The sequence below is a fragment of the Pan paniscus genome, chromosome 2, assembly GCF_029289425.2.
Source record: "Pan paniscus chromosome 2, NHGRI_mPanPan1-v2.0_pri, whole genome shotgun sequence".
In the NCBI taxonomy this organism is placed as follows: Eukaryota; Metazoa; Chordata; class Mammalia; order Primates; family Hominidae; genus Pan; species Pan paniscus.
In genome coordinates, this window is record NC_085926.1 from 106,361,136 (window position 1) to 106,373,687 (window position 12,552).

General features: G+C 43.0%; 1 protein-coding gene across 1 annotated transcript in view; it reads right to left on the minus strand.

Moving 5' to 3' along the window:
* The window catches only part of MYH15 (myosin heavy chain 15), a 138,154-nt gene that overhangs the window by 12,672 nt on the left and 112,930 nt on the right, over positions 1-12,552 (minus strand). Inside the window, exons 34-37 of the mRNA XM_034957056.3 lie at positions 7,742-7,934; positions 7,304-7,507; positions 2,699-2,824; positions 429-599 (exon numbers count right to left, since the gene is read on the minus strand). Coding sequence (XP_034812947.2) covers positions 429-599; positions 2,699-2,824; positions 7,304-7,507; positions 7,742-7,934 — 694 coding nt within the window. The remainder of the gene's footprint in view (positions 1-428; positions 600-2,698; positions 2,825-7,303; positions 7,508-7,741; positions 7,935-12,552) is intronic.

Genomic DNA, 12,552 nt, shown 5'->3' on the forward strand with positions numbered 1-12,552 from the left:
CTTTCTTGATCATTGATTTAGTTGTTTTCTCTCTCCTTTCTCTGGCTGTCAGAAAATGGGCATTCTCTGCAGAGGAATTAATGGGAGAAAAGGCACAGAAACAAGACTGCCAGGGGTGTGTTTGGAAACACCAGGTAGCCTTGGAGTGAGAGCCTGGAGCTGGTGAGGTGAGCAAGAAGGGCTGCAATGTTAGTTAGCAAGAGGGAAGCAGATTTCATCCAGTCCAAGGAAAGTCCTATGTGCTCACCCAAAGTCAAGCAAAGAATGAATGCATATATTGAGATCTGACACTCTTAAATATCTGAAAGTGCTAAAAGCAAAAGTGATAAAGGGTATGTGTGTTGGGGGGCAGATCTAGTGTCACATTCCAGGACAAAGAGGTCTTGAATTGGGGACTGTCAAGCCCTCATGATTACCCAGACTCCTACCCTGGATTCTAGTTTCTGGATTTGCTTTCTACTCCCCATCAGGGCCATCTGTTCAGCTTCAGCCAGCCTTTTCTGTAAGTCTGTAATTGTCTGCTCCATATTTTCTCTTGTCCTTTCCAAGTGGGCAATGGTATCTTGCTTCTTCTTCAGTTCTTCTGACAAGTTTGCTGCCTAGGGGGTTAAAAAAAGGGACTGAGCTAGTTCAGCAGTCAATCGATCTTAACATTTTTACCCATGATCTTTAGTTCCTGGTCTGACTGGCTGCCATGCCTTGCCTCTATGTATGTGATCTCTTCCCATTATAATCTCCCTAACCACTACCACCCTCGAGTTTGTTAACAGTAAGGCAATAGAGACAGCAGTAGCTACAGGAGAGAACAGAGTAAGGAGTGGTGGAAACAGACTAAAGATGAAGAACCATATGAACATTATTATGCAACACCTGTATTAAAAGAAAGATGACCAACTGAAGCAATGGCTTTTAATTGAATAAAGCACTGGGATGATTGATTATTGAATAAAGTAACCGGTGTCACATTAATGCACCAGGAAAGATATGGAGAAGTGCCTACAAAAATCTTTTCACATCTCACTTCTATAATTCTGTGATTCACTACACAAACAAGTTTGGCTCCAGGAATTTGGCAGTAACAGATGCTCTCACTGCCAATAATCTGGCATGAAAAAGGTTAATTGTGAAGCCTGCTCTTGGCTTTGGCTATGTGTACAAGGGCTTGGTGTCTCAATGCAATCATTAAGAACTGTTTTGAGAATCTCTAGGTACATTTAATGTAAGAACATGGCCCTCACAGCCCAAGCTTTTCTGTCTATCAGGTTACCAACCATCTGCAGAATTTAAGTGTGAGACTTCTATGCAGATGGTGAGGGCAAAGAATGAATTACATTCTGTGATGTGGGGTTGGGACTCAGAGCTAAACTGTGGGAGGCTTGGAGGCTGGGGTCAGAGATGAGTTCACTTTTCAACACTGTCAAGAAAATCTTATCAAGGCAAGATTAAGCAGAGAGCATCTTCATAATATATGATTGCATATGTTTATCAAACAGGAGCAGCTATTTTTATTCCTTTCTACCTGTGTGGATTTTCATAAATGTTACACATATCTGTTCCCTTGGCCATCAAACATCTTCAAGATTTCACACACCTCGTTTTCCTCAGAGATCAGAATACCTGCCTTGATACAAAAGGGATGAGTGATAGGCATGGTTGCCCATTCTTAGAGGGGGCTGGATTCTACAATGATTAGGTGGTTGGGATTTGGTGCAATGGTTTTGTTTAGTTCCCCAAGTATTAAATAACTTGAGCAAATATAGATACAAGCTCTTCACCTCCTTTGAATTTTAAAGTGACTAATGTAAAATATAATCAAATGTCCTGTCTCCTAGTTTAGCGGGGGAATCTGCTTCCCTTCATGTGGGAGGATCAGGGCTGTTGCATGTGGTTGTGCATTTGATGGGCTGCACAAAAGCTCTTGATGGAGAAGGGGTGAGCAGAGACAGAAACCAACCCCAAGCCCCACTCTGCAAGCTCTGGGACCTTCAAAGCTGAATCTGCCACACACAAACCTCCCCCTCCACTAACATATTTTTCCCAGTGGTACCTTCCGCTAACCATGCCCTCTGAGAGAAGTGCTGCATCTGCCCACAGGGGGTGCCCAGAGGGTGGCCTTTTTTCAGTCCCTATGAAGGTGCGCCAAAGCTGGCAGCCAACTCTGAGCTCAACATCATTTAGGAAAATCACTGCCATCATCAACTGGAAAATAAAGAAAGTACAGCAGCCCTGAAACCCTTTTTTACCAACCTGATTTTGCTCTTCAAGCAGTAGTACAGGTTGTAAAAACAATAAGTGAATTAAACATTCTTTCCAAATCATCATCATAAAACTGTTATAGACCCTTGGAAAAATAGCTTTTTGTAAGGAAACACAGAAAGAATTGTTTCTAGACACTAGATGTATTGATTCACAAATGAAAAGTGGCTTAACCAAAACAAAAGAAGACTCCTGCTTTTATAAGGTTTTGCTTATAGCAATTCAACTGTTCCTTTTCATCACCAGGGTATGTTGGTGGGAGGAGCTAATTGGCCTAATTTTTCAAGATGAGAACAGGGAGGCAGAGAGGTCAGACTAACCTCCTCTTGGCTGTATGGGAAATCAATGGAATACTTTTTGGCTGCAGATGTGCCCCTGCCCCTTGGCCACTGCGCCAGTGAACTCAACGAGACAGGATTGAGTACGTGGTCAAGGGACCCACCTCAATGGTTGCCTTCTTGGCCTTCTCTTCTGCATTTTGACACTCCTGCACCACCTCTTCAGCTTCTTTCTGCATCCGGGCAACATCAGCCTCCAGTTTCTTCTTCTGGCTGAGGAGGCTTGTGTTCTAAAGAAAAGCAGCATTCCTATTAGGCAAGTAAAAACCAGCAATGCAAATGCAAGCTGGTCTGTTCAGGACATGCAATGGGAGTCAGCTCTGGCCAGAAGCAAATTTTATTATAGTGAGCCATAGTCCCTTAAGCAATGCTCCCAATCCTGAAAGGCTTTTGCCATCAAACTTGAATGGAAGGGATTTCACCCATTAGAAGTTCAAGACTAAAGAGATGGCAGCCTGAATCAGAAGGGAAGAAGGGTATCTAGATAACCTACAAGCCCCAAATGTGTTTGGTTTTCAATGGGTTGAGGAAATGTTTCTCTGCCATTTGCTTTTGGATGTGGTAGAAACAAGTGTTCTAGAGCAGAAGTTGGGGTCAGTTGCAGACATCTGAGGAGCAGAGGTTGGGGAATAAAAATTGTAACTCCAAGTATGCTGCTCCAGAAACAAAAAAAATCATTCCTCTTCTTTTTCTACTTCCCTTCCTATCTTACTTTACAGTGAGGAGGTGGGGAAAGTAGTTCAGAATAAGCCTCCTCCTCCAGCCCTTAGGTACCCTCATTACCACGGAGGATTCTTTGTGTTCTGTGGTTGGTGCTGCCCTAATTCTTTCCTTCCTGAGTTGTGACACTAGAGGCCAAATATCCTTTTGCTGCTATTTGGTCTGTGTTTGAAGCCCAGCTTTTCTGAGGGTGTGAAAACTCACAGTGTATATAAAAGGCATAGGCTTTCTATTTTTTTATTTCTCCTTTCACTTTATCCGTTTCACATTCACTTGCCTCTGGCTAGTGCCTTTCTCAGTAGCAGGATGAAGACTTGGAAATAGAAGGATACTCCAGGCCAGGTGTGGTGGCCCATGCCTGTAATCCCAGCACTTTGGGAGGCTGAGGGGGGTGAATCTCCTGAGCTCAGGAGTTTGAGACCAGCCTGGGCAACATGGTGAAACCCCGTCTCTACCAAAACTTTTACCAAAAATAGCTGGGTGTGGTGGCATACAGCTGTGGTCCCAGTTATTCGGGAGGCTGAGGTGAGAGGATTGCTTGAGCCTGGGAGGTGGAGGTTGCAGTGAACCGAGATTGCACCATTGCACTCCAACCTGAGTGACAGAGTGAGACTCCATCTCAAAAAAGAAAAATAAAAAATAGAATGATATTCCAGCATCACTGGTTCTATCTACCCCATTTCTCTATGGCATGAAGCATCTTTATCGAGACTGCCATCTTTTGTCCTTATGGAAAGCCAGGCCCTGTATACCTCCTAGATTTCCACTGCCATGGCCTGAGAGATGGGGTGGAAATAAGTTGTATTTTCCTGAAGTGTTTTTTGGATGCTCACAGCACAGACTCCATAGAAACTATTTCTTTGTAGAGGAAGGTATAAGTACAAATACTAATTTGTTTGTACATAGAATCCTTTAAAATTTGCTAGGGAGACAAGGGTTTAAATCTTTGCAAACTGAATTACTCTCATTTGTTTTTTTTTTTTCTTTCCTTTTTTTTTTTTTTTTTTAGGAGAAAGGGAGTTAGGAAGTGCTTTGCAGAAAGGTAATCTAGATTGTCACAGCTCAAGTTTGAAAAAGACACTTGTAATCAGTCAAAGATAAGTTTAGCCTCAAATGTTAGTCCTAGGCTGGAGATCTGGAAATGCAGGAGGTAGCTAAGAAGGCTCCCTAAAAGGTTCAGTATATTTTGCTTGATAATGTTCTAGTAACTGCAAGGTGCCCCAGCATGGTTTAGGTTGGGGAGAGGCCCTTGTGAATAATATCACCTAGACCAGTGCTGGTCAAAGGGTAGTCTTTCTATGAGCAGTAGCACCTGAGAATATGTTCACTTTCTAGGTCCCATTGCAGAGCTTCTGATTTAGTGGATCTGGGGTGAGATCTGAGAATTTACATTTTTGTGTTAGGGATTCTTATATGTACACATCAAGTTTCAAAAACTCTGCCCTAGAGACCAGGTCTCCTCTACCTAATTTTCTTCTTCCCCAAATCCTCTCCTCTCTATGCATGCTTTTTCTCTAGCTGATCCTCATCTCTCTCTAGGCTAGTGATTTTGCATCATATTGGATCCCACTGGTGCATTATCATGTATGATATGCATGGCAAATGATTTGTTACCAACAGCAATTAAGTACTATAGACCAGCGGTCCCCAACCCTTTTGGTTTCATGGAAGAAAAATTTTCCATAGACCAGGTAGCGGGGTTGGGGGGGAGACGGTTTGGGGATGAAACTGTTCCACCTCAGATTATGAGGCATTAGATTCTCCTAAGGAGCATGCAACCTACATCTCTCACATGAGCAGTTCGCAAGAGCATTTGCACTCCTATGAGAATCTAGTGCTGCTGCTGATCTGACAGGAGGCAAAGCTCTCTCCCCTGCAGCTCACCTCCTGCTGTGCAGCCCAGTTCCTAATAGGCCCCAGACCTGTACTGGTCTGTGGCCCAGGGATTGGGAAACCTTGCTCTAGACAGTGGATGAGTTACTTTTTAAAAAAAAGTCTGTAGTCTATTTTATAAGAATCCAACTCATTGTATTTAAACTTTCTTGAAGGAGAAAAAAAAAAATGTTTGAGTTAGCCTGTTGGGAATTACCTATAACCTACAGACTATTTGTTCTATACCACATGGTACCCAGATGGGATTGTGTCATACACATGGACACAAAAGTCAAACTGTAGGCACAAACTAATTACAACATCTTTCAACAGGCACATTTCTGGTTTATACTTTCTTTTATCCAGTATTTTTCAGTAGGGGGAATATTGGCATTCTGGAAGGGGCAGTTCCTTGGGATTATCCTTCACCTTGAAGGAGTTTTGGTATCTCTGGACCCTACTCACTAAATGCCAGTGGTATTTCCCAGTCACTGTGGCAACCAAAATGATCCCACAGATGTTTCTAAATGCCCCAGAGTGTAGCAGTTCTGCCCCTAGGTGCTTTAATCTGTCCTTCACAATAATCACCACAGTAAAACTTCCTAAAATGCAAATCTGATAACTTCACTCTTAGCTACTCAAAATTCTTCAGTGGATCTCCATGAGCTGCAAGATAAAATTCAAACTCCATCACTCTCAGGCTCAGGGTCACTGGTGACCTGGCCCCACCTATCTCAGCATGATTTCTGATCCTTCTGGCTATCCACCCAATACTCTAGCATGTGAATTTCCCTTAGAATCCTAAACTCCTTCCCCCCACCCCCATGTCTCTGCCCTTTACTTTCCTCTCTACCTGGCTGGCTTCTTACATGTACTTCATGACTCAGAAGAAGCATACTGTGCATCTACCTAACTCTTGGATTGTCAAAGAAGGCTTTCTGTAGGGGTGTGCTTGCTATATCATTATACTCTTAGCAGTAATTGCTTAGTTCAATCTTCATTTTTTTAGGACAGTGGAGACATTCTGTGTCTATACCATCCATACCAGTCCAGGTTATGGTGGGGGTGCCCTATAAACACTTATCACACAACCCATTTACTATAGATGTTTGTCCTAGAAACTATGGCTTCTTCTGATTCTAGGATAAGGAGAAGGATCTAAGAATTCTTGCTTCATGTCACTTACATAACCTTCCATTAGAAGCCAGAGTCCAGACGGTGTATCATATTTGTCAGCAGCCACTCAGAATTGTTAGGGCTTTCCTGGCTCCAAGACAGGAGCATTGTTTTTATCCTGGGATGCTGGGGAAGCACATGGCTTAGAGAGAGCAGGAGAACCAGGAGCAGGAGTGGTTCTGGAACATTAGGGAATGTTCATCCCTCCCTCCCCAGCATCCTGGCTGTGGATGCCCTGACAATCCATTCTTCTGGCATAAGGCTTATTGTTATGGGTTGAATTTTGTCTCATACACACACAAAAAGATAGGTTGAAGTCCTAACCCCTTATTTATCAGAATGTGACCTTATTTGGAAATAGGGTCTTATTTTGTTTAAAAGGAAGCTGGAAAAAAGGGAGGTAGGGGGTAAATGAGTTAAAATGAGGCCATTAGGGTGGACCTTAATCAAATATGACTGGTACCCCTATAAAAAGTGGCAATTTGGACAGCAACAGACCCTTGCAGCGGGAAGATGCTGTGAAGACACAGGGAGAACACCATGTGAAGGCGGAAGGTTAGAGTGATGCATCCATAAGCCAAGGAATGGCAAAGATTGCCAGTAAGCCACCAGAAACTAGGAAGGGGCAAGGAAGGATTTCCCTACAGGTTTCAGAGGGAGCATGGCCCAGCTGACACTTTGATTGCAGGCTTCCAACCTCCAGGAATGCGAGAAAATAAACTTCCGTTGCTTTACGCCACCCTGTTTGTGGTACTTTGTTATGGCGGCCTGAGGGAAATAACATACTTGGGAACAAATGAAGAGTATGACCATGCCTTTGCTTCACAGGCACATCCAAGACTTAACAGGGCGACTGTGCATGGTCCAAGGCCGCCCCAAGTGTGGGAACCACTGCCTTCAACCAACTGGCCCAGCTAGTAGGGAGAGTATATGGGCCCCACCTGGGTATAGAAAAGATTGATTCTTTCTGTTGCTTCCAGGAGCTCTTCTTCTGACAGCCTGCGGCCACGCTCTGTCTGCTCTTGCAGGGACCTTAGATCCTCTAGTTCAGACTGAAGAAGAGAGTTGCGCCGCTCAGCCACAGCCACCTGCTCCTTCAGATCACTGTTCAGTTGTGTGCTGTCATCCAGCTGCATTTGAAGGTCCTGGGAGAGAAAAGATGGGCCTGGAGTACAGATCCCTCTGAATTCAACATAGACTATGCACCTACACATGCATGATCTGACCATGTATTTAGACATAAGCATACTCCTTCTCTCTGGAAATATTAGATTTGTTGTCCTCATCTTTATTGCTGAACACAATCTGTTGCTTAGTTTGCTTCCATAAGCAGAAACATTTTCCACCCCTCCCTACCCCATCTTACAGTTTTAAAATACCTTGATTTGAATCTGAAGCTGGCCCAGGGATTTGGTTGCCTCTGACACCTGCCGGTTGGCACAGCTAAGCTGGAGTTCCATCTCACTGAGGTCCTCTTCCATCTTCTTCTTCAGCCGGGTAACCTCAATTCTGCTCTTAGCTTCAGAATCCAGACTAGACTGCAGGGAGTCAATGGTACACTGCTGCTTCCTCCTAATTTGAAATAACATTTGGAGTTGGGGAAATGACACATCCAAATTAATCAAATTCACCTGCTATGTTTAAAATAGTACAAGAAACAGAAAAAGAATAAAATCCAAGATAAATTTTAAGTAACTAACAAAATGAGTCTAAGTGCTTTTATTTTAAAAACAGAGAGAATGAGAAGTTAGGTTAGTGAGTATATGTCCACCATAATGGACTACGTAGGGTTTCCAGACCAACTTCCCTGAAGAATTCAGGAAAATACAAGAAGCTTTTCAAGGTCCCGTGAGGCAGCTTTAGTCTTATCTGATATCCCATAAAGGATGACCTAGGGCAAGCACCTGGGTTTCCTGTGGTGGCTAAGGATGAAGGAAGGATGCTCTTTCAGACAGCCATAATATTTCAACTACTTTCAATGATGAAAAATGTCTGAACAAGGCAGGAAAAAGCCACTCAGGTTGGAACAATTCCTGAGATGCAGCAATACTGCTATAGTAGCCTGGAGACACAACTCTCCTAGAATAAAATGGTCATCTTTCTCTAGGAGTTTGAGAGTACACCCAAGGATTGGCTGAGACAACCAATTGTGTGATATTGAATTACTTTAACACTTTAAATTCCTTCCTAAGAACAAAAACTAGAACTAAAAACATATTTGCAAAGTGACAGAAGACAATAGCTATGTGTTTAGGAAGGCCATAAAAAATAAAAAATTGGGAGAATCCATGGGAATTTTTATTTCCCAAACTGTTTGTAGTTAGTTTGGGACTATGTGACTAGATTCTGGTAAATGCACTGTGGAGAATAATGAAGTTTACCATTCCAGGGCTGGCCCATAGAAATGTTCACTTGTGAGATCCTGCACTCTCCCTTCCCTCTTTCTACCAAACTTGATGGCCACATACAGAAGGTCATGGAGTTCTTTCCACAAGATGGAAAGAACCTGGGTCTTTCAATGACTTTGAATGTTATTGACCCACTCTTCATCCTACCTCACAATGGCCTCAAACATAGGCAAAAATAAACTTCTATTTGTTTTAAGTCACCAAGATTTGGTGATTGTTAGGACAGTTTAACTGCTGTAATTGACACATGACCTGTTAAGCTCAATTCGTGAAACAGGGACCTGGTGCTGGACAGATAATAGAGAACAGAGAAGGCAAAAACCTTTCTATTCTTCTTTCTCATAGAGCCTATCTGCACAAATCAGATTAGATCAGAATTAGATTCCATGTTGAATTGTCATCAAGCCAGTGTCCTAAGCTCTGTGAGGTCGATCAAGAAGGCATACAGGCCAGGCGCAGTGGCTCACACCTGTAATCCCAGCACTTTGGGAGGCCGAGGTGGGCAGATCGAGACCAGCCTGGCCAACACGGTGAAATCCCATCCCTACTAAAAATACAAATATTAGCCGGGCGTGGTGGCATGTGTCTATAGTCCCAGCTACTTGGGAGGCTGAGGCAGGAGAATCACTTGAACCCAGAAGGCAGAGGTTGCAGTGAGCCAAGTTTGCACCACTGCACTCCAGCCTGGGCAACAAAGCGAGACTCTTGTCTCAAAAAAAGAAAAAAAGAAGGCATACGGCCTACACGGGGAAGAGAGAGGTCAGAGCTTGAAATTGGTTGACAGGTGGAGGTGCTACTTTTCGTGACCCCCATTCTGCCCACTGGTGAGGGAGGCCTCAGAAGCAATTATGGAAATGTATAGAAAATAACTCTGTCTGGCTCCAGAGCCCAATGTGAGCACCTATCCTCTGCCAACCCCATCTCCCTGGTCCTCACAAGCTGAGGTTGGTATCTCATGCCTGTCCTTAGGCTCTGGGCTTTTGTCCAGCTTCCAGATCAGAATCCTGTAGGGATCCCACTAGGTAAAGTTAATATGGACTTTTAGGAACTGCATTATGTCCCCGCCAAAATTTACACGTTCTTGCCGTAACCCCCAAGACTTCAGAATATGACTATATTTGGAGATAGGGCCTTTAAAGATGTAATTAAGATTAAATGAGGCTGTTAGGATGGGGCCCTAATCCAATGGGACTAGTTAGCATCCTTATAAGAAGAGGAAGAGACAGGGATGCATGTGCACAGAGGAAATCACGATGAGGATGCAGTGAAAATGTGACCGTCTGCAAGCCAAGGAGGATCATCGGGAGAAACCAAACCTGCCAACACTTTGATCTTGGAGCTTTAGTCTCCAGAGCTGTAAGGAAATACATTTCTGCTGTTGAAGCCACCCATCTGTGCATTTTGTTATGACAGCCATAGTAAACCAATACAGGGATGCTCACACTCCACATCACCAAAATCTGTCAGACACTTATCTGTCCTACATTGGGAAACTCTCATTTTTGCCACAGCTGACTCTCCTTACACAGGAACACTGAAGCATCCCCAGCCTGGTGTCAAAATCCTCTGTACAGAAATACATTCTACTTAAGCAGACAAACTGCACGTTTCAAACTGCACTTTTTCCACAGTTGTTTATGAAACTTCATGAGTGCCTGCCGACAAGTAAAAAGTGAGATGGTTTAAGAGGCATGGGTATAATACAGTCCTGTAGAATGGCTGCTAAACAATCAACATGTTTCATACAGAGTCAAGAAATCTTTAAAATGAAAACTCCCTCAAGTACATTCTTTAAGAAACATGATGCATTCAGGACCAAGGGCAATATAGGAAGAAGTACCTTCTTTTTCCTAAAATGTGAAATACAATTTAAAAAACAAATGCAAAGAAAAATCAAGATGATAGAACTTGGAAGAGCTAATGATTTTAAATCATTAGCTCAGCATTTAAATCATTGACAATGCAATAGGTCATTTATTTCCCTTACGATATTGCTAATCTATGTCAGAGAAATAAGAGACTTTTTTTCTTAATCCAAATACATACGAGCCAGCTTTAAAATAATTAACAAGCTATTTTGCTACCATGTCTGAGTTTGAGGTTCTAATTTTCAAAGACACTCGAAAATATTTTACTTAGAAGTGAGAAAAGATTTGAGCATATTCTGGCAGAGATTCACTCAGACAATAAAAGAAACCAAGTCAGATGGTGTATATAAATTAAGACCACGTGGCAAAGTTTGACATGACTGAGTTCAGAGGAGTGGACTTTACAGAAGGAACATTACTATATACCTGGGGCTGTAGACCAGGGTTGGGAAAACTATGGGCTGTGGGCCAAATCCCACCATGCCCATTTATTTCCTATTGTCTATGGCTGTTTCCAACCTACAACTACAGTGTTAAGTAGTTGCCACATCTCTGTGGCAAACAAAACATGTAGCTAGCAAAGCATTTAACATCTGATCCTTTAGAGAAAAAGCTTGCCTAGCCTTTCAATCAGTGATCAACCCAAAACAAACAAGCGCAGTATGATAGAATAAAGAAGTTCAGTGCCTCATTCCCAAAAACACCTCTCTGGGTGTGTCTGGGAGAGCAGAATACAGCTCAGAAAGACCATGGCTGTGGACCAGTGTGATGACTCTCACATTTCAACATTTCCTCCAATCAGAGAATTCCCTGAAGACGCAGGATGCACCTGACCAACCTGTTGTCAGCTCAGTCTGGGGCCATGCAGTAGGGCTTGACTAACATGGCAATTATGGCAATGAGTTGGCCTTCAAGCTGGCCTTGTTTCCTCTGTCTAATAAGATGGGAAGATCAAAGCCAGCTACCAGCTCTTCTTCTCCTTCCATCAGTGACTGCATCGTCACCTCCCTACCTCTACCTGTGTCAACTATAACATTATTTATTTATTATAGAAATAAATGGAATACCCTATCATCCAAAAATGTCTATGAAGCCCTGACTAGAATATGAGGCACAGTGTCTGGTGAACATTAAGCACTCCAATATCTGTTGAACAAGTGAAACATATCACATACATACCAGCTGCTTGTACTTTTCACCCCCAACAGGCCTCCAGGCTGGGCTCATTCAGAATCAGGCCTCACCAGAGTGGAAGACATGGCTTGGCAGCAGAGAATTAGTTGAATGAGTTACCCAGTTTGCTGTACTGTCAAGGTTTTGCCTTTGCCTGTGGGTCTCTTTCTCTTGCTTTCCTGGTCCCTTTAACTTACTTACCAGGTCCTGTCTTCCTGGGCACCTTCTCTTTCTGTGGAGTTAATGATGGGTTACATGGGCATAGGACCTTGAACCTGATCTTACCCTCAGGCAATATTTTCCTTGTTCTATAACTTCCCTGGCTTATCGTTGATTGCTTGGAATCCTGTGTTTGGCTTTTTTTTTTTTTTTTTCCTCCTGGCATTCTATTCAGTTTCCTTAAGATGCCCTTGCTAGCCCCAAAGTGAAACTATCAGATTAAACCTTGGCAGTTTGGTACAATCTGTGCTCAGAGCAGAAAGGGTCTGGGCTGGTATTTGTGATATTTTGTAAGATAAGCTCATCTTTTCTTTCTGGATCTACCTATTATAGTTATTATGAATCATTAACTAAAATTTATGAATAGCTCACCCCCCTGCCTCCAGTCCGCCCCTTCTTTTCTCAGCTCCTCATGGCTCATGCTTATCCTTCAGTTCTTTCTTCTTCCAGCCCTAGCTCTTTGGATCTCTGGCTTTTTTTCGCACTAAGATTATTATAATTGGTGAACTGCTCTACGACATT